The following is a 21974-nucleotide window of genomic DNA, read 5'->3' as shown; positions in this document are numbered from 1 at the left end:
CTACTCGGAGTCCAGTGCCAAAAATTGAGACTAACTGCAAAAAGCTGGTTAAAAAAGCAAGAATGGAGGATGTGGTTAAGATCAGAGTGAAGCGTAAACATGTCATATTTATGGTTTGCCTAAAATACAAAAACCTGGAATACCATTAAGCCAATTGTGAGTTGCAAAGTAACAACAACACACCCACTTGCAAAATACTCCTGACGAAGGGTCTCGGCCCAAAACGTCGACTGTACCTCTTCCTAGAGATGCTGCCTGGCCTGCTGCGTTCACCAGCAACTTTTATGTGTGTTGCAAAATACTTAGTTGGGGTGTTCAATCCATTGCCAAGTGGGGGACCTAAATGTCGGTTCTAAGAGTGTAGAGATAGCTTCAGTCTGGGACCACACATTCCTAAAGAGGGTTTGGCTAAAAAATCAACTAATCAGAATAAGACCAATTCAAAATAACCAATGAAGAATAGGCAATTCAGATCCAGCTAATCAGGTTGGATTTAATGTTGAAATGTTGAAATCAATATCTGTAAGTATGTGATTGTTAAGACCAAAGAATAGTATGGATAGATGTCCTCACATACCCCCGATCCTTGGGCATCCTTGCCTGTCCCTGCAGAACCCATCTGTGAACTGGAAGGAAGGGAGGATCATTGCATGGTCTAGTCATTGCAAGAGGGTATTTTTTCGGCTTGGTGTTCCAACCCCCAGACTCTCCTGAAACCAGTGGCCAACGAGGAGCCAGACTTTTGTTCAGGGTATCCTGGTGCCTTCGGGAGACCCAATTCTGCTGCTAAGGACAGACAAGGTGGCTCCAGCCAACAGAACCGTGCATGTCCCGAACCTGTCTAGTTGGGGGTGTGCTGGAACTGGAAAGAGGGTCTCTGGTTCAGAAATAAGCCAAGGAAGTCAGGAGCTCTAGGAGCCAAATCTAAGGGATCCAGTCACCAGGTTCTGTATAAAGGAAAGGCTCCTAAATATAGACCCTTGGAGCCTCATCCCAAGATCACAAAGACCATTTGTAGTGTCTTGAGGCCATTGTCTGAGGGTATGGATGATGAATTGGACTCTGATTTGGTCTCTGTTTCAACTGAAGACTCTAGTGAACCTATAGCAGAGACTCTGAGATCAGCCAAATCACCCTCACTACCTAAGGAGCTTCAGGAGTCATCCTCAGAGGGAAGTTTGGGTGTTGTTGTAACCCCAAACCAGTCAAAATCCCTTCCAACTACAAGGATTTGGAAGAGGTCTTCAGCAAGGGAAGGGCCTCAACTCTTCCACAACAATGACCCTACAACTGTGCTTTAGACTTACAGCCTGGTACTTGTCCTCCACTGGGTCTATTATATGTGCTCTCAGGCCTGGGGAGAAGCAGTATGGAGGAGTGCATAAAAAGAACGGGAGCCTGCAGCCGTGCATTGATTATAGAGGGCTGAATCGCATAACGACCAAAAATTATATCCCCTTCCACTCATGAACTCTGCCTTGAGATTCTCCAAGGGGCAAGAGTATTCCTGAAGCTGCAATCTGGTCAGCATAAAGAAGGGTGACAAGTGAAAGGCTGCATTCAACATACCAACAGGGCACTATGAGTACCTGGACATGCCTTTCAGCCTCATGAATGCACCTGCAGTTTTCCAGGCCTTTATAAACTATGTGCTCTGGGGATGCTCTCCATAAGTATGCCTTGGTTTACTTGGAAGATATCTTAATCTTCTCGAAGTCTATGAAGGAGCACATAGCTCACATCAGAGATATCTTCTTTGGACTTTATGTCAAGCTAGAGAAATCCGAATTTCATGTAACTACCATTTCATTTTTCAGTTTTATCATCTCTAATGGCAATCTCAAGATGGTCCCTACTAAGATCCAGGCAGTCAGAGATTGGCCACAGCCATCCAATATGGAAAAAGTCCAACGATTCCTGGGATTTCCCATCTTTTCACATAAGGAACTTCAGCTCAGTAGCAGTTCTGCTGACAGCACTAACTAACAGATCCACGGGCCCCTTTTGTTTGGACTACTGAAGCGAAGGCTGCTTTTGCAGAGCTCAAGTAGCAGTTCACGACAGCTCCCACTTTGGTTTCACGTGACCCAGACCTTCCTTCATTGTGGAGGTGGACGTCTTGGACGTCAGAGTAGGTGCAGTGTTGTCTCAAAAGACACCTTTGGACAACACACTGCACCTGTAAGTATTCTTCTCCAGGCGGCTATCCCCAGCAGAGGTAAACTAGGACATCGGAAATAGAGAGCCACTCGTGGTCAAGTTGGCTTTGGAGGAAGGGCGTCACTGGCTTCAGAGGGCCAAGAACCCTTTTATTGTATTTAGAACCTGGCTTGTATTCAGAAGGTCAAAAGACTGAATTCCAGGCAGGCCAGGTGGTATCTTGTCTTTAACTACTTCAATTTCATCTTTGTCTATCGACCAGAGTCAAGGAATCAGAAACCGGATACCTTGTACTGTCAGTTCAATTAACCAGAAAGAGAGGAGCAGCCTACCAGTATTTTGCCCCAATCTAAGATGGTAGTGCCAATTTGTTGGGGAGTCGATGCACTTGTTTGCAAGGCCCAGGAGCAAGGGGAGATTCCTAAGAAGGGTCCTCTGGGTCATATGTTCATCCCAAGTTCTGTCAAGTCTCAGGTACTTCAATGGGGACGTGCATCAAGAATGACTGCTCACCCAGGGATTGCCAGTTCATCAGAAGATACTGGTGGCCAGAAATGGTGAGAGAATTCCGACACTACATGCAGGCATGCAAGGTGAGTGCCTGGAGCAAGGAGCCATGCACCCACCCTCAAGGGCTCCTTCACCCTCTCACTGTTTCAGACAAACTATGGATGAACATCTCAATGGGTTTTGTCACAGATCTTCTGCCTTCCAAGGGGAAGACTGTCATCATTGCAACTGTAGATCACCTGACCGCGCCAGCCTCAGGGGTTTAAACACTCTAACTCCTCAGAATATGGATAACTGGCACATCTCTTTAAAGATTCAGGCCTGCCCTGCTTATTGGTGGCCATGTTTTTGTGCCAGGATTTTAATATTTAAAGAGCACCTGAACTGAGGTTCGGTGCTCAATTGTCAGCTCAACTTTGGATTCTTGTCTAACATCTAGTTTAGAACCCTGTCTTTATTTCAGTCTCATGTCTCAATTCTAATCTCGGATACTCCAGCACTTGGATCCTAACTATCCTAGCCCAGTCTCTCGTCACAATATTACTTCATAATTATGTTATGATAAAATGACAGAAAAATTACTATACAGTATACTAATATTTCCATTATTAAATTTTATTGAAAAGTAAATATGTCGGAGTCTTATCTCTGAAATTTACCTCATTGCCCAAATTAACTTTACAGGTTGAACGCTTCATGTTTGAAGGTATAGAGATTCCACTGATACCATCTTGTGCTGTCTTCATTACCATGAACCCTGGCTATGCAGGTCGTACAGAGTTACCTGACAATCTTAAGGTAGGCAAGGTTTTCACCCATGGACATTTATCCAATTTAGTTAGTACACTTGTACCGTTTGAAACAAAACAAAAGCCAGTAATGTCATAGAGTATGTTGGCAGGATGAGATGAATTAAAGTGAAAATGTGCAATAAACATACTTGTACCTTAATTCCATTTCAATAAAGAATTAGCATCTTACTTTCCACTACCTAGTGTATTGATAATTCTGAAGGTTTCTTCTAAATTTTGTTTGAATAACAGTTCTCTGCCATTACACTTTCAATGTGACTTAAGGTGCCAGCTATAGTATAAAGGTTGCATATTTGCCTGTGGATTAGAAGGTTGTTGGCTCAGCTCACACAATAAGTTTAAACAGTTTAAAAAGTTTTAAAATATCCTTCAATGTAAAAATTATACAGTTGCGGGAGCCAACTCATGGAAGAGACAGTTCAGGTTTTGTCCACCCTCTGGATAAAACTGGTCTACTGGTCTTCTTTCTAAGTTCTATGACTATGGATTCAGAGATTTGAATTTGAATATTTCTATAGAGCTGGGGAGTTTAAATTTAAACAGTTAATTTGAGAATAAGAGCAAAGCTAGTGCTAGTAATGGTGACTATGAAACTAATGGACTGTGATTTAAAAACCTCATCAGGTCTATGAATGTCATAGAACACTGCAGCACAGAAACAGTCATCTAGTCTATGCCAAACTATTAATCTGCCTCATCCCATTGACCTGCACCCGGAACATACCCCTCCAACTCATGTACTGTACTTATCCAAATTTCTCTTAAATGTTGAAATCCAACCTGCATCCACCACTTCTGTTGGAAACTTGTTCCACACTCTCACCGAGCCCTGAGTAAAGAAGTTCCCCTTCACCTTCCCCTTAAACATTCCACCTTTCCCCCTTAACCCATGACCTGTAGTTGTAGTCTCACCCAACCTCAGTGGAAAATGCTTGCTTACATTTACCCTACCTACGCCCCTCGCAATTTTGTATACCTCTATCAAATTTCCCCTCATTCTTCTACACACTATTCAACCTTCCCCTATAACTCAGGTTCTGACAACATCCTTGTAATTTTTCTCTGCACTCTTTCAAGGTGCTGGAAAGGGGACAGTAACATCACGAAGGATCCTACCCACTCTGCTCATGGACTGTTTGTCCTACTCCCATCAGGGAGGAAGTTCCATGGCATCCACACCAGGTCTAGCAGGTTCAAAAACAGTTACTTTCCCCAAGCAGGAAGGCTGATCAACACCTCCACCCTCAGCCGCCTCCACTTTATCATTTTCTGTCAGTGTCACTTTATGTATAGACACTCCTGTGTCTAGTGTCTCTTTAGGGACTATGTATATATTGTAAGCTATTGAATATATTTATATTTATTGTGTTCTGTATTTTATTGTGTTCATTTTGATTGCATTGGGCTGGATTGACAATTATTTTTGTTCTCCTTTACACTTGTGTACTGGAAATGACAAACAATCTTGAAGAAACTTGCTAAGTGGTTGGGGAATAGAATTTAGGTTAAGATGCAGAGTTTCTGATGAGCTCACAAGAAGTCAGACAGCATTGAGATATTTTAAATAATAGTGCGAGTGATGGAGTTGGGTTGCTTGCATGTTTTTTTACAATATCTGTGTTGAAAGGTTAGATGGCTTTTTTTACAATATCTGTGCTGAGAGGCTCCATCTCAGAAATTAATTAATCACTTTTATACCAGTCTTCTAGAGTACACTTGGAACTTGGAGGGGGTTCCCAAAGTTGGAAAAATACAGCAGCAAGACAAAGAATGACTAGATCCAGCAAGTCATTTCTTTCCACTACTTTTATTGGAGATTAATTTGTGGAGTATCCATCATCCATGAGCCTCAAAGAAGCCTTCTGTCAGCTGCTTATGGTTTCTCTTCACAGCTTCTGTGCAGGATTACCTCCCCAAGCTTTGTGCGAGCTTCCTGTCACCAATCCCCTAACCAAATCTTGATCATCTGCTATAATTTCTTTCTCTCAATCCCATTATCACACTCAATCTCTCCTTTCACTTTTTCTTCAATGCTGAGATCCATTCCATTGTTTGATCTTAAATTCCAGAATCTCTTCCTTGATTATGTATTTTGATTCATCTCCTATCAGCTTCTCTGAAGAACACTTGGGACAATCCCACTGTAACCTCCAACCACAACAACTCTCACCTAATGGCCTGATAATCTGTCAGTCTGCTGGACTGGAAATAGATGTAGAACAAAACAATAGCAAAGTTTTGTGTTAAATATATTGGCCTGAACTCCATATCTCTGGAAATTCCTACTTTCAATACACATCCTGCATTGTTCCATGCCACAAGCCCTGTGTTCTCAAGATGTTACGAGGAATTATTATTCAAGCAGTGTTTAACACATCCCTGTCTGAGAATATTTCATGTTCAGTTACATGGAATGTGTGTTCACTGATTTGTTGGAAATTAATGTTTCCCGTTGTTTAGGCTTTGTTCAGGCCCGTGGCAATGATGGTTCCTGACTATGCCATGATCGCTGAGATTTCTCTGTATTCCTTTGGGTTCAGCAATGCCAAAGTACTTGCAAAGAAAATCACCACAACCTTCAAACTGTCCAGCGAGCAACTCAGCTCACAGGTAAATTAACAGTCTCAAACTAAAGTATCGTTATTACAATTTGACCACTTAATCTTTCCTTACTGAAACCATGGCTAAGAATATGCTGGGTTATCTGAAGAAAAAGTTTTCTTTGCTTTCTAAGCAAATTTGATTTGGTATACAGTAACCTTTTATTTACATTGAAGACCATAAGTATAAGATTTCTTGACAATCTTTCATTTCTATGAACCCATTTATCTAAACAATGTCTTTTACTAACATAGATTCATTCACTGCATTTAGAATTTAAAAAACACTAGAGAAGTTTGTAACTCATCACCATGTGTCATTTTGGCTTTTGGCCATTGCAGTTTTCTCAGGACATGTAACTCCCTGTCCTGACATCACCAGTATAATATTAAATGGTTGGCCCCACAGTGTTAGACAAGGTCTGCTGAATCAGTACGGACATCTATAACTGCATTACATGCCCCTGCTCTCCTCTCTTGACCTTAACCAGCTGAGACAAGGGATACTTAATCTTTTCCCTTCTGCATTCTCTAATTTCTGAGCTTTCCTCCACATTTTATTGGGAAAATAAGATTTTTAAAAATGCTGGAAACATTCAACATGGCAAGTAGCTACCATCAAGCTAGAACTAGGTAATGTTTCAGGTCAATGACCTTTTATCAGAATAGGATGTATTAATTCTGCTCCTCTTATTGAAGCTGAGTGGCTGAGTATTTCCAGTATTTTGCTCTTCAGATTTCCAGCAGACATTGGAAATCTGAAGGACAAAATGTTTCATTCATCACATACAGTTCCTATGTTGTTGTCTACTGAGTTTATCGATCAAATAGAAGAAACTTAAGAGAAATGTTAACAATGTTTATAAGTTCCATAGCGCTTCCAACATGAACAAGCTGAACACAAAGCCACATGGTTTGTCAAAGATTAATTTGATGACTAATTACTGTCTCTGCTTTAGGATCATTATGACTTTGGAATGAGAGCTGTAAAAACTGTGATCTCTGCAGCGGGGAACCTGAAGAGAGAGAATCCCGATATGGATGAGGTGAAAGATCCACTGGAAAAGAGTATTTATTTTAAAATGAGGAAGTAGTTCATCATATTTTACAAAATAGGCAGCCATGTTGAATATAGAATGATAGATGCATAATTGTTAATCTAGTACATAGATTAATTGAAATAATAACTTATTATTAAAAGAATAAAGTGATTGCATAAAGATAATAGTAGGAATATACTACTAATCTTACAAAATAGTTTTATATGGTATACAGTGTATAGTATTAATTGAATAACTATTTGTGACCATAAATTAATAGTCATTCTATAATTTGTGTATTATGTTTAGTGAATTCTGGTTAATTGGGCCATCAGTTAATTGGGACAGCTGCTTATCTGGGACAACTCTTAAAGAACAGAAACTAATCAAAAAATACCTGAATTCCCTTCATTTCTTTGGTGCACTGTGCCGTTTACTTGGGACAGGGGACTGTTGCTGAACAGTGTCTAACTGGTGTCAGTTGTGAGCATTTGTGTGACCATTAGACAATGTATTGTGCTTGGAGTGAACAGTTTTAAATAGTGTCAGTTGTGTGTTCCTCTATTCAAAAAGCAAAGATTTTTGTCACTGATAGATGGTGTAAAATAAGCAGTAAGACAATTTAGAACTATTTTGCACACTGCGGTTTCAAATATTCAGACTTGGAGGTGCCAGAAATGGCCAGGAGTGAAAATAAGACACTACTTCAACAGTTAGGAACTACAAAGAATTTGAAGGTGTTGGCAATAGTCTTGAATGTTACAATGAAAATGAAGATTTATAGGAAGCAATCATCAAAAGCATTGTATGAAATCACTCCATTATCTGCACTAGGTGTCTGCACTGATTTTGTTAATTTACAGTCAATCAAAAGAACATGGCAGTGTACACTGAATGAATTCCTCCATTGATGACTATTAGGAACTAATACACAATTTTATAATACTGTAGCAGTATTGATGGTGTTCTAACCTGCACTGTATTTCATTTAAATACACAATTTGTCAGCTAAATGATAATATGTCCTTTTTATACCTTTTTAACTGTTTCCATGAAATTTCAGCTAATCGGAGTAGCCCACTTAATTGGGCCAACATGCACTGGTCCTGAAGTGTTCCAGTTAACTGGAATCCAGTGTATATGATTAAAAATGATAGCAATGACATATTGGCCATTCATTAGTATACAGACAGACTTCTTAACTAAAATAAAATGTTCACAAAGTAAATTATATATGAATAAGAGATCACCAGAATGAATTTCGTGTTGATGAACAGATGGTGAATGTGTATTGAACTAGCTAGGAACATAATGTAAACATGATGAAAGCTAGAAGAATGCAGAAATAATTAAGGAATATTATATACAGTATAAAATCTTCAAGTTTTATTGAATCAAGCAAAGAGTGGCTTATATTGCAAAGGGACATTAGTATATAGAGTGCATTTCACATAGAAAACACACCTACTGTATAAAAAATGTACAACGTTTAGCTATGATGCATAGCAAGAGTTTGCAATAATAAAGTATCAGAATATTTACACTTAAGGATAATAGATATCTGGAAGTATATTGAAAAACATTGATAAATATGCTGTATGTGGAAAGCAGATAAGAATATCCACTGTGCCAACACTTTGTGGTAGTTCAGGTAATGGAAATTTACTCTTAAAGAATTCATAAATCATCAACAAAATTTTGAGATATTGTCTAAAAATTCATATACAAAATTTAAAAATAAATAATTGGATTAATTTATCAGCTAGAAGACTATCAGGTCATTCAGGAAACTCAGGAAGTGGAAAATAGGAGATAGTCACCCCTAGGTTACAGGAGGCAGGTAACTTGGTGACTGTCAGAAGGAAGAGGGCAGCCAGTATAGAGTACCCTGTGGCCATTCCCCTCTATTATAAATATGCCATTTTGGATACTGCTGAGGGAAAGACCTAATGGGGGGGAGCCACAATGACCGGGTCTATAGCATGGAGTCTGGCGCTAAGGCTCAGAAGAGAGGTGAAGAGGACTGCAGTAATGATAGGCGATTCCATAGTTAGAGGAATAGGGACGAGATCCTGTGGATGCAGTAGAGACACCCATGTGGTATGGGTGTCGGGGTCAGGGATGTATCGGATTGGGTCCATGGCATTCTGAAGGGGGAGGGTGAGCAGCTAGAAGTCTCGGTACATTTTGGCACCAATGACATAGGTAGGGAAGGCAGAGAGGTCCTGAGGAGAGATTTTAGGGAGCTAGGTTGAAGACTGAAAAGCAAGTCTCCTAGGGTAGTAACTTCTGGATTGCTGCCTGTGCCACATTCCAGTGAGGGTAAGAAATCGTAAACACAAAATAATCTGCAGATGCTGGGGCCAAAGCAACACTCACAACAAGCTGGAGGAACTCAGCAGGTCGGGCAGCATCCGTGGAAAAGATCGGTCGACGTTTCAGGCCGGAACCCTTCGTCAGGACTGAAGAGGGAAGGGGCAGAGGCCCTATAAAGTAGGTGGGAGGAGGGTGGGAAGGAGAAGGCTGGTAGGTTCCAGGTGAAAAACCAGTAAGAGGGAAGATAAAGGGGTGGGGGAAGGGAAGCAGGGAGGTGATAGGCAGGAAAGGTGAAGAAAGAATAGAGGAAAACACAATGGGTAGTCGGAGGTGGAACCAAGAGGGAGGTGGTAGGCAGCTGGGGGAGGGGACAGAGTGAAATAGGGATAGGGGAAGGGAAGGGGAGGGAATTACCGGAAGTTGGAGAATTCTATGTTCATACCAAGGGGCTGGAGACTACCTAGACGGTATATGAGGTGTTGCTCCTCCAACCTAAGTTTAGCCTCATCATGGCAGCAGAGGAGGCCATGTATGGACATATCTGAATGGGAGTGGGAAGCAGAGTTGAAGTGGGTGGCTACTGGGAGATCCTGTCTGTTTTGGCAGACGGAGCGGAGGTGCTCGACGAAGCGGTCCCTCAATCTGCGTCAGGTTTCACTGATGTAGAGGAGGCCGTACCGGGAGCACCGGATGCAATAAATGACCCCAACAGACTCACAAGTGAAGTGTCGCCTCACTTGGAAGTACTGTTTATGTCAATTTCATTGACTTTACTTCTAACTTCCACCCAGCCCTCAAATTCACTTGGTCTATCTCGGACACTTCTCTCCCCTTTCTCGATCTCTCGGTCTCCATCTCTGGAGACAGACTGTCCACTAACATCTTCTACAAGCCCACTGACTCTCATAACTACCTCAACTCTACCTTTTCCCACCCCGCCACATGCAAAAATGCCATTCCCTATTCCCAGTTCCTCCGTCTCCACCGCATCTGCTCCGAGTATGAGGTTTTCCATTCCAGGACATCTCAAATGTCCTCTTTCTTTAAGGATCGTGGTTTCCCTTCTGCTGTCATTAATGATGCCCTCACCCACATCTCCTCCATTTCCCGCACTTTGGCTCTCACCCCATCCTCCCGCCACCACAACAGGGACAGAGTTCCCCTTGTCCTCACCTACCACCCCACCAGCCTCCGGATCCAGCACATTATCCTCCGCAACATCCGCCACCTTTAACAAGACCCCACCACTAAGCACATCTTCCCCTCTCCACCCCTCTCCGCCTTCCGCAGGGATTGGTCCCTCCGTGACTCCCTGGTCCACACGTCCATCCCCACGGATCTCCCACCTGGCACTTATCCCTGTAAGTACAAGTGCTACACCTGCCCCTACACCTCCTCTCTTGCCACCATTCAGGGCCCCAAACAGTACTTCCAAGTGAGGCAACACTTCGCTTGTGAGTCTGTTGGGGTCATCTATTGCATCCGGTGCTCCCGTTGCGGCCTCCTCTACATCAGTGAAACCTGACGCAGATTGAGGGACCACTTCGTCGAGCACCTCCGCTCCGTCTGCCGCAACAGACAGGATCTCCCAGTAGCCACCCACTTCAACTCTGCTTCCCACTCCCATTCAGATATGTCCATACATGGCCTCCTCTACTGCCATGATGAGGCTAAACTCAGGTTGGAGGAGCAACACCTCATATACCGTCTAGGTAGTCTCCAGCCCCTTGGTATGAACATGGAATTCTCCAACTTCCGGTAATTCCCTCCCCCTCCCTTCCCCTATCCCCATGTCACTCTGTCCCCTCCCCCAGCTGCCTACTACCTCCCTCATGGTTCCACCTCCTACTACCCATTATGTTTTCCCCTATTCTTTCTTCACCTTTCCTGCCTATCACCTCCCTGCTTCCCTTCCCCCACCCCTTTATCTTCCCTCTTTCTGGTTTTTCACCTGGAACCCACCAGCCTTCTCCTTCCCACCCTCCTCCCACCTTATTTATAGAGCCTCTGCCCCTTCCCTCTTCAGTCCTGACGAAGGGCTCCGGCCCGAAACGTCCACCGATCTTTTCCATGGATGCTGCCTGACCTGCTGAGTTCCTCCAGCTTGTTGTGAGGGTAAGAAATCGACCATTTGGCAGATAAATGCGTAACTGAGGAACTGATGCAGGGGGTAGGAGTTCAGATTTCTGGATCATGATCAATGAGATTTCTTCTGGGGAAGGTATGACCTGTATAAGAGGGACAGGTTACAGCTGAACCCAAGTGGAGGACCAATATCTTTGCAGGCAGGTTTGCTGGAGGTGTTTGGGAAGCTTTAATCTAATTTGGCAGGAGGATGGGGCAAGGACAGGCTGTTGATAGGGCAAAATTGCAGTCAATGGGATGAGTTACAATGTAAAAAGCAGACAAAATCAAAAAGGGTGATGAATTCAGTAATGAAGGTGTTATATTTGAATACACACAGTATTCAGAATAAGGTAGATGAACCTGTAGCACAGTTAGAGATTGTCAGCTATGATATCATGGGCATCACTGAATCGTGGCTGAAAGAAGATTACAGCTGGGAGTTTAACATCCAATGATACACAGGACAGGACAGGCAGGTAGTCAGAGGTAGTGGGATGGCTCTATGAAATCAACTCCTTAGAAAGAGGTGACATAGGATCAGAAGATGTAGTTTTGTTGTGCGTAGAGCTAAGAAACTGCAAGGGTAAAAAGACCCTGATGGGAGTTGTTTTCAGGCCTCTGAACCGTAGCAAAGATGTGGGCTACAAATTACAATAGGATATAGAAAATGCATGTCAAAAGGGCGATGTTATGATAGTCATAGGGGATTTCAAAATGCAGGTAGATTAGGAAAATCATGTTGGTGCTGGATCCCAAGAGGGGGAGTTTCTAGAATGCCTCAAAGATGGCTTTTTAGAGTAGCTCGTGGTTGCTAGGGGATCAGCTACGCAGGATTGGGTGTTGTGCAATGAACTGAAATTGATTAGAAAGGTAAAAAGCACCCTTAGGGGACTGATCATAATATAGAATTTACCTTGCAGTTTGAGAAGGAGAAGCTAAAGTCAGAGTTATCAGTATATAGTAGGTTAAAGGGAATTACAGAAGCCTGAGAGAGGAGCGAGCCAAAATTAATTGGAAGGGGACACCAGCAGGGATGACAGCAGAACAGCAATGGCTGGAGTTTCTGGGTGCAATTCGGAAATACATCCCAGAGAGATAGATAAATAAATAGAAACACAGAAAACCTACAGCACAATAAAGCCGTGCTGAACATGTCCTTACCTTAGAACTATCTTGACTTACCCATCGTCCTCTATTTTTCTCAGCTCCCTTTACCGACTGTATCCAGGAGTCTCTTAAAAGACCCTATCATTTCTGCCTCCACCACCGCCGCTGGCAACCCATTCCACACACTCTCCACTCTCTGCATAAAAAAACTTACCCCTGACATCTCCTCTGTACCTACTTCAAAGCAACTTAAAACTATGCCCTCTCGTGCTAGTCACTTCAGCCCTGGGAAAAAGCCCCTGACTATCCACACAATCAATGCCCCTCATTATCTTTACACCTCTATCAGGTCACCTCTCATCCTCTGTCGCTCTGAGGAGAAAAGGCCGAGTTCACTCAACCTATTCTTATAAGGCATGCTCCCCAATCCAGGCAACATCCTTGTAAGTCTCCTCTGCATCCTTTCTATGGTTTCCACATCCTTCCTGTAGTGAAGCAACCTGAATTGAGCACAATACTCCAAGTGGAGTCTGACCTGGGTCCTATATAGCTGCAACATTATCTCTCAGCTTAAACTCAATTCCACAATTGATGAAGGTTAATGCACCATATGCCTTCTTAACCACAGAGTCAACCTGCGTAGCAGCTTTGAGTCTCCTATGCACTCAGACCCCAAGATCCCTCTGATCCTCCACACTGCCAAGAGTCTTACCATTAATGCTATATTCTATATAGGAAAGGTACGTCACATCTGGAGTTTCTACAGTTGGCAGACGATTTCCCTCCACGCCTCTCTGGCGTAGTGGGGAACCGTGTACGAGGCAAGTTACAGCAGTGGTTTGCCACTTGCCTTCTGTCGGGTGAGTTCCCAAAGAGATCACCAGCTCGTAACCCAGCACGGATGGAAAGCGTGCAGGGGAGTCGGCTGGACTCGAACTTGGGACCTTTCGACCCAAAGTCCAGCACTGATGCCACTACGCCACCAGCCGGGTTTATATATATTTATATATTCTATATAAATAGCCATAAATCTCATTTACCAAGCATAATATTTGCAGGTTACAGGTTCACAGAAGGACCTCTTTTTCTGACCCACAAGCCATGCTTGGAAAGCATTTCCAAGTTCTCCTTCATTGCTGAGTTTCCTGAGCTTTGTGAAACTCATCGTGGTTATCATATGAAGATGATTGCTAAAATATGAGGCATATAGGTTCATTAACATATTCAAATTTCCCCCATTACTTGAACCCTCTCCCATATCAATGCTACTCTATCGCTGCTTATCAGAGGTGTCAGAGACAGCCCAAGTCTTTCTTACTGATCTTTATCAATGTCCATTCTGTGAGATCAGCATCTCAGTGCTCAGCAGTTTAATGCAATGGATCTTTATTTAAACCTATCTCTATTTAAAGTGATTCAAGGCAAAACTATGGAAAGAAGTCTGGATCCTCATTAACTTCGATGTAAACAACTTTCTAATTCCAACATGTAGCAAGAAGGAATAGAAGATAATAAGCCATATAGAATTAAACTGTGGATAGATCCAAAATAAATATTAAAGAAATCCCTATATCATGCAAGTCTTGACCATGTTTCTTTAAACTAAAAGCTCTGCTGTGTTTTAGGAACTGATATGTCTGAGAGCAATCCGTGACGTGAATGTACCCAAGTTTCTACAAGATGATCTGAAGCTCTTCAATGGTATTGTGTCAGATCTCTTCCCAAAAATTAAGGAACAGCCTGTTGACTACGGCATTCTGGAGAAATCCATTCGCAATAAATGTGCCAAGAAAAATCTAAAAGACGTTAATGGTTAGTCATTTTTCAAAGAACAATTATCCTTTCAAGTGGTTGTTTTGTAATGTCAGTAGCCATGTTATACACAATTGAAACCTGATGCATAAAGTTGATTCATATTGTCAAGAAAGCATACCAGAATATTAGGAATAAGTCCTACAAGTGTTTGATTTTAAAAAATTCATTATTTACATGAGGGTCCAAGTAGGAGGAGGGGAAGAAATATACTTCCCAGAACATTCCCCAACAGTTGTTTTGGGGGCAATGCCCATACTTCCACCAGTTCAATGCACAATATGTCCTGTGATCTCCTGGGGGATTGGCATGGATGAGAGCAGAGAGTGCAGCTATGGCCATTGCTGGGGGTGTATGCTGTATTGATTCCTAAAGGCAGATCACGAGCTCATGATCGGCTCCATTCCTCTGCACTGATTAAAGCTTTGAGCAAGATTAACATAGTTTAGGATGAGAGCGGAAAACAAATAGGTTTTCAGTGGCGTGTGCCTGCTTTTGACCAGTCTCTTCTCACTGCTGCCAGCAGGAGGAACTGCAGGAGTCTTGGGTCCCACACCATCGGGTTCAGGAGCAATTGTTGCCTTGCAGCCATTGGGCTCTTGGATGGGCTTCACTTGCCATAATACTGGACTTGCTCCACAGCAGTAGACTCATTTTCAGGGACTCATGTTCCCAGTTTTCGGGACCCTTGCAGTAAGCACTGGCTAATACAAAGGTACAAACCATATTCCAATACCTCGCCTGGGGTTGTTCTTCAGGTAATGATGTTGAAAGGATTTTAAGCAAGAAAGATATCATAGCTGAGACTCTCGATCCAGGACTCTCATGATCTCTATTCATGCTGGCTGGTTTCACCCACAACCACACTTCAATGTACTACACCAGGTGCTATAAGTTGAAAATAAAGGAATGTAACTTGCATCTGCACAAGTGTTGATAAAAATTACATTTCTTCATTTTCAGTTTAATTAATCCAGTAGAATTTCTACAAAAGCAAGTGATATTATGAAAACGGGATTATGAAAGCAGTATATAATGAAATAAAATCATGAAAATACTCTTTAGTAATCTTAGCAAGCATCTTTATTTAATGGAAGTAGTAAGATAATTAAAATAAGGATTAGAATAATGAACTGAGTTCTGCAACCATATGAAATATTTCACGCTTTTATAAAAATGATAATCTATCAGTTCAAATGTATGAGATGACTGAGATGATAAAAATATCTGAACTTGCTAAGAAAGTCATGACATCTCTTTTTTCCACCTTGTGTTTTCAGCTGGAGTCTTTGCCCACTGTATGATTTTCCAACAAATCATCTTAAATGGATGAAAAACTGCATGAAGCAATTTAAATTTGTTATAATCCCACTGGCAATGCTTTCAGTTGATAGCAGAAAGCCACGGACCTACCCATATATTGTCATTTGACTTAAATTTCCTTGAGAACGTTACATTAATGATTGCGCTCTCTTACTTATACAGGCTTTGTGACTAAGTGCATTCAGTTATATGAAACCACAGTTGTCCGGCATGGACTGATGTTGGTTGGTCCTTCAGGATCTGGAAAGACAAAGGTAGGACACATCCTGTTGTATAATAGGATTATAGTCTGTCAAATTTAGCCATCAAACTATCATTGGAATTATTGTCCTGAAGGAGGGTCTCGGCCCTTTATTCATTTCCATAGCTGCTGCCTGACCTGCTGAGTTCCTCCAGTATTTTGTTTGTGTTGCATTGGAATTATAAGATGTTAGAGGCGGCTACTTGCCTTTAGCCAAATGGTGGTTGTAGGCTGAACATGCCAGTCATCATTTAAGACAGAACTGCAAGAGTTTACAAGAGAGACGACCAAATATCAGGTCATATCCCCCTGTCATTATCTCTGCATACTCCGCACCAACATGGGAAATACATTACTCCCACGTTAAAAGATTTCCATACCTATATGGTATGCTGGTTTTCCTATGTAAGCTACATACTTTATATAAAACATTCACGCTGATACAAATTTAATTGGGGTCTTCTATATTCTCATTTGAGGTGAGATTCAGAACTTGTGTGCAACAAAATTATGATCAGATTAACATAGAATATAAAACAGTACAGCATGGGACAGGCCACTCGGCCCACAATTTCGTGCTGATCCTGAAGCCAATTTACACTAAATATCCCTCCTGTGTATCATTCGATGTTTGGAGCAATTAAGAATTGTTTCTCAATTTTTGCTTTCCAAAACTGAAATCCATCTGACGTATCAAAAAAAATCTAAAATATTACAATACTTTTCAATTTTTTTGAGCAATCTTTCATAAATTCGTCTGGGTTTTTAAGAGATGATTTTCCATTTCTGAGTCCTATTGAGTACATAAGCATGAGGGCACTTGCCACTGCATTTCTGATTCTATTGTCCTGGAAGCTTAATATATGTGGAACAAGATGAGATCCACAGTGAGTTGGCAGGTTGGATTCAAGACTGACTTGATCATAAAAGGCAGAGGGTACTGGTGGTGGGATTTTATTTTGACAGGTTCTCAGAGGGATAGTGGCACTATTGGGTAAGCAAGGATAATATGCTTCTCTGTTCAAAATTTTTATTTGTTCCCCTTATTTAGATTGATGTTTTTCAACTTTTTCTTCATTATCTCATCTTCTCTTTCATTGCCTCAATATTAATTTGTTCCTTTTAAGAAATTCCCTATGCCTATGTGCTAAGCTAATCTTTTCTTTCAACTTTATTTCCCACTCTCTTCCCCCTACCTCCAATTTATTTAATCCTTTGACTTGCCTGTTTACTTTTTTACAAAAAGCTATACCACCAAATGAAGAATGGCAGGATAATTAGGAAGATATACCTTAATATTCATATCAAATGTAATTTGTTTAATATTACCTGTAAACTTCAAAACATTCACCACCATACAATACCCTGTCTGACTTATGAAAATAGAACTTATATTTGGATTAGATTGGTTCAACTCTTTAAAACCAAATGGTTATACCATTCGATGTCACATTATTTCTTCTTGCTTTGGGTAGTGGACCTGCACATCACTTTGCAACTAATACTATGTGCTTCACCAGATCCTATTCCCTCATTCGCTCAGTATCAGTTTATTGTCATTGCCTTAAACAATGCAAAATTTATATCTCTATCTATTGTAGTGATCTTGGAGAGGGTTCAGAGGAGGTTCATAAGAATGATCGAGATTAACATATGAGGAGCGGTTGGTGGCTCTGAGCCAGTACTTGCTGGAGTTTGGAAGAGTGAGGGGGGATCTCATTGAAACCTATCAAATATTGAAAGGCCTAGATAGACTAGACATAGAGAAGATGTTTCCTATAGTGGGAGAATCTACAACCGCAGAACACAGCCTCAGCATACAAGAACATCCATAAGACAGAGGAGCAGAATTAGGCCATTCAGCCCATTGAGCCTACTCTGCCATTTCACCATGGCTGATCCTGAATTCCACTCAGCCACATATACCTGCCTTCTCGCCATATCCTTTGATACCGTGACCATTCAGGTAATTATCATCTTCCATTTTAAATATACCCATGGACTGGGCCTCCACCAGAGTCTGTAGTAAAGCATTCCACAGATTCACCGCTCTCTGGCTAAAAAATTCCTCATTACCTCTATTCTAAAAGGATGCCCCTCAGTTCTGAGGCTGTGCCCTCTGGTTCCTGATACTCCCACCAGAGGAAGCATGCTCTACATCCACCTTATCTAGTTCTTTCAACATTCAGTAGGTTTCAATGAGATCCCCCGCAATCTTCTAAATTCTGGTGACTACAGGCCCAAAGCTGCCAAACGCTCCTCATATGTTAACCCCTTCATTGCTGGAAACATCCTTGTGAACCTCCTCTGGGCTGTCTCCAATGACGATACATCCTTTCTAAGATAGGGGGCCCAATACTGTTGACAATATTTCAAGTGCGGCCTCACTAGTGTCTTATGAAGCATCAGTATTATCTCCTTGCTTTTATATTCTATTCCCCTTGAAAGAAATGTCAACATTGCATTTACCTTCTTTATCGCAGTTTCAGCCTGTAAATTAACCTCCTGGGAGCCTAGCACAAGGATTCCTACGTTCCTCTGCACCTTTGATGTTTGAACCTTCTCCCCATTTAGATAATTATCCGTACTTTTGTTCCTTTCACCAAAATGCATCACATTTCCCAACATTGTATTCCATCTGCCACATTTTTGCCCTTTCTTCCAATTTGTCCAAATTCTGCTGCAAACGCATTGCTTCCTCAGTACCACCTACCCCTCCACCTATCTTTGTATCATCCGCAAACTTTGCCACAAAGCCATTAATTCCATTATCCAAATCATTGACAAACAATGTGAAAGGTAGCGGTCCCAATACTGGCCCCTGAGGAACACCACTAGTCACTGGCAGCCAACCAGAAAAGGCTCCCTTTATTCCCACTCACTGCCTCCTGCCTGTCAGCCATTCCTCTATCCATGCCAGTATCTTTCCTGTAATTCCATAGGATTATATCTTGTTAAGCAGCCTCAAAATCCAAGTAAATGACATCCACTGCCTCTCCTTTGTCCACCCTGCTGGTTACGTCTTTGAAGAACTCCAATAGATTTGTCAGGCAATATTTCTCTTTGCAAAAACCATGTTGACTTTGACTTATTTTATCATAAGTCTCCAAGTACTCTGAAACCTCATCCTTGATAATAGAATCCAACACTTTCCCAACCACTGAGGTTAGGTTGACTTGGCCTATAACTTCCTTCCTTTTGCCTTCTTCGCTTCTTAAAGAGTGGAGTGACATTTTCAATTTTCCAGTCTTCTGGGACCATGCCAAAATCAAGTGATTCTTGAACGATCATGTCCAATGGATTTGCTATCTCTTCAGCAGCCTCTCTCAGGACTCTGGGATGTAGTCCATCTGGTCCAGCTAACTTATCCACCTTAAGATCTTTGAGTTTCCCTAGCAGTTTTTCCTTTGTAATAGCAATGGCACTCACTCCTGCTCCCCGACACTCATGGGCCTCTGACACACTGCTCGTGTCTGCCATTCCTTTGTCCCCCATTACTACCTCATCAACATCATTTTCCAGTGGTCCAATATCAATGCTCACCTCCCTTTACTCTTTATCTGACTGAAAAAACTCTTAGTATCCTGTTTTATATTATTAGCTAGTTTGACCACATTTTTCATCTTTTCCCTTCTTATAGTTTTTTTAGTTGTCTTTTGTTGGATTTTAAAAGCTTCCCAATCATCCAGCTTCCTACTCCCTTTTGCTACCTTATATGCCCTTTCCTTGGCTTTTATGCAGTCCTTAACTTCCTTTGTCAACCACAGTTGCCTACCCCTGCCATTTGAGAACTACTTCTTCTGTGGGCCATATTTATCCTGTGCCTTGTGAACTGTTCCCTGAAAACTCAGCCACCTCTGCTCTGCCATCATCTCCGCCAGTATCCTCCTCCAATCCACCTGGGCAAGCTTCTCTCTCATGCCGCTGTAATTCCCTTTATTCCATTGCAATACTGATACATGTGACTTATCCTTCTCCCTCTCAAATTGCAGCATGAATTCAATGATATTATGATCACTGCCTCCTAAGCGTTCCTTTATGTTAAGCTCCCTAATAAGATCTGGATTATTACACAGCAACCAGTCTAAGATAGCCTTTCCCCAAGTAGGCTCAATCACAAGCTCTTCTTAAAAGCCATCTCACAGGCATTCAACAAATTTCTTCTCTTGCAATCTGACACCAACCTGAGGTTCCCAATCCCCTTGCATATTGAAGTCCCACATTACAATTGTGCCAATCCCTTTATTACATGCCTTTTCCAGGTCCCTTTGCAATCTCAACTCCACATTTTGTCTACTATTTGGAGGCCTAACTATGATTCCCATAATGTTTTTTTACCCTTGCATTTCTTAACTTCACCCACAAAGATTCGACATTCTCTGACCCTATGTCACCTCTTTCTGAAGATGTAATTCCATCTCCTACCAACAGAGCCACACCACTGCCTACGCCTTCCTGCCTGTCCTTTCGATAGAAAGTATATCCTTTGACGTTAAGCTCCCAACTATGGCCTTCTTTCAACCATGACTCAGTGATGCCCACAACGTCATACCAACCAATCTGCAATTGCACCACGAATTTGTCCACCTTATTCCGAATGCTACACACATAATACAGCACTTTCAGTCCTGCATTCTTTGCCTTTTTGAATTTTGCCTCTGCGGTACAATTTAACTCTTTGCTCTGTCTGCACTTGTACCCATGTCCCTTTTGAATAGAGATGAGGAATAATTTCTTTAGCCACATGGTGGTGAATCTATGGAATTCATTGCCACAGATGGTTGTGGAGGCAAAATCATTGTGTATACTTAAAGTGAAGGTTGATAGGTTCCTGATTAGTCAGGGTGCCAAAGATTATGGGGAGAAAGCAGAAGAAAAGGGTTTAGATGGATAACAAATCAGCCATGATTGAATGGCAGAGCAAAACAAATGGGCCATATGGCTTAATTCAGTTCTTATATCCTAAGGTCTTATAGTTTTATAGAGATAAATATCTATCTGGTTACCAAAAAACTTGTGTTTTCATAACTGGCTGGAAGCATTATTCCTGATGTAATCTGTAGAAGGGAGATGGACAGTAGATATTCTGGTTTGAGACCCTTCATCAGGACTGATAACCAGTATAAAGAGATGTGGGGAAGGGCTGAGGCAAGAGCTGGTAAGTGATGGGTAGATCCAAGTGAAGAGGGGTGAATGGCAGATGGGCGAGGAAAGAGTAGAAATAGTGGCAGGAAGCTGGGAGGTTAGACTTAGAGGCAACAAGAGATTGCAGAAGATCAGGAAGGTGAAGCATTGAACTTGCCCTCATAAAACACAAGGATAAATATCTAGTCATCAAAAACTTATAATGTTATTGTAGCCCCCCTGGCCAGCCTCAGGGTTGCTCGGCTTGCTGTCGTCTAGGGAAACAGCCCTCAGCACTGCCAAACTGGGTAATTAGTTTGTGTGGATGCTGTGTGATGTACCCCACCCTGCCAAATAACAGACAATACACCAGATACGATTAAATGATTTACAGTTTATAGATATTACTGAAACTATATAATTAATAGAGAATAAAATATAAAAGGAAAATAAAAGGTGCCAAACTTATCAAAGTTCAATCTCTTCGTGCACAAGTAGTTGGAGCTCAGGACCCTTCTTCTTCACCCTGCAACCCCTCAGACCACCTCGACCGGCCGCCTGGGACCAACAACGGTGGTCGACCAGACACTCCACACGAGTCCGTCTCCGTCTCCTCTCCTCGCCGAACGCCCTGATCAGGGTCCGACCCCGTTAGCGGACGTCACAGCACCTGGTCCATCCTCGGTCTCTCTCTCCCGCCTTCTCCCCCAAAACCCCGCGCATACAATATCTTCAAATACACCAAAAACAGAACAACTATCCCAATTGATTCGTAACATATTCTTATCACACTCTAACCCAA

General features: G+C 42.0%; 1 protein-coding gene across 1 annotated transcript in view; it reads left to right on the top strand.

The window, feature by feature from the left end:
- Positions 1-21974, top strand: part of dnah1 (dynein, axonemal, heavy chain 1) — a 393587-nt gene that overhangs the window by 202023 nt on the left and 169590 nt on the right. Inside the window, exons 31-35 of the mRNA XM_063068377.1 lie at positions 3355-3468; positions 5943-6092; positions 7042-7128; positions 14298-14484; positions 15970-16061. Coding sequence (XP_062924447.1) covers positions 3355-3468; positions 5943-6092; positions 7042-7128; positions 14298-14484; positions 15970-16061 — 630 coding nt within the window. The remainder of the gene's footprint in view (positions 1-3354; positions 3469-5942; positions 6093-7041; positions 7129-14297; positions 14485-15969; positions 16062-21974) is intronic.

The sequence above is a fragment of the Mobula hypostoma genome, chromosome 15 (assembly GCF_963921235.1).
Source record: "Mobula hypostoma chromosome 15, sMobHyp1.1, whole genome shotgun sequence".
Lineage (NCBI taxonomy): Eukaryota > Metazoa > Chordata > Chondrichthyes > Myliobatiformes > Myliobatidae > Mobula > Mobula hypostoma.
Note: the sequence above shows the minus strand (reverse complement) of the source record. Positions and strands in the feature narration are given on the sequence as shown.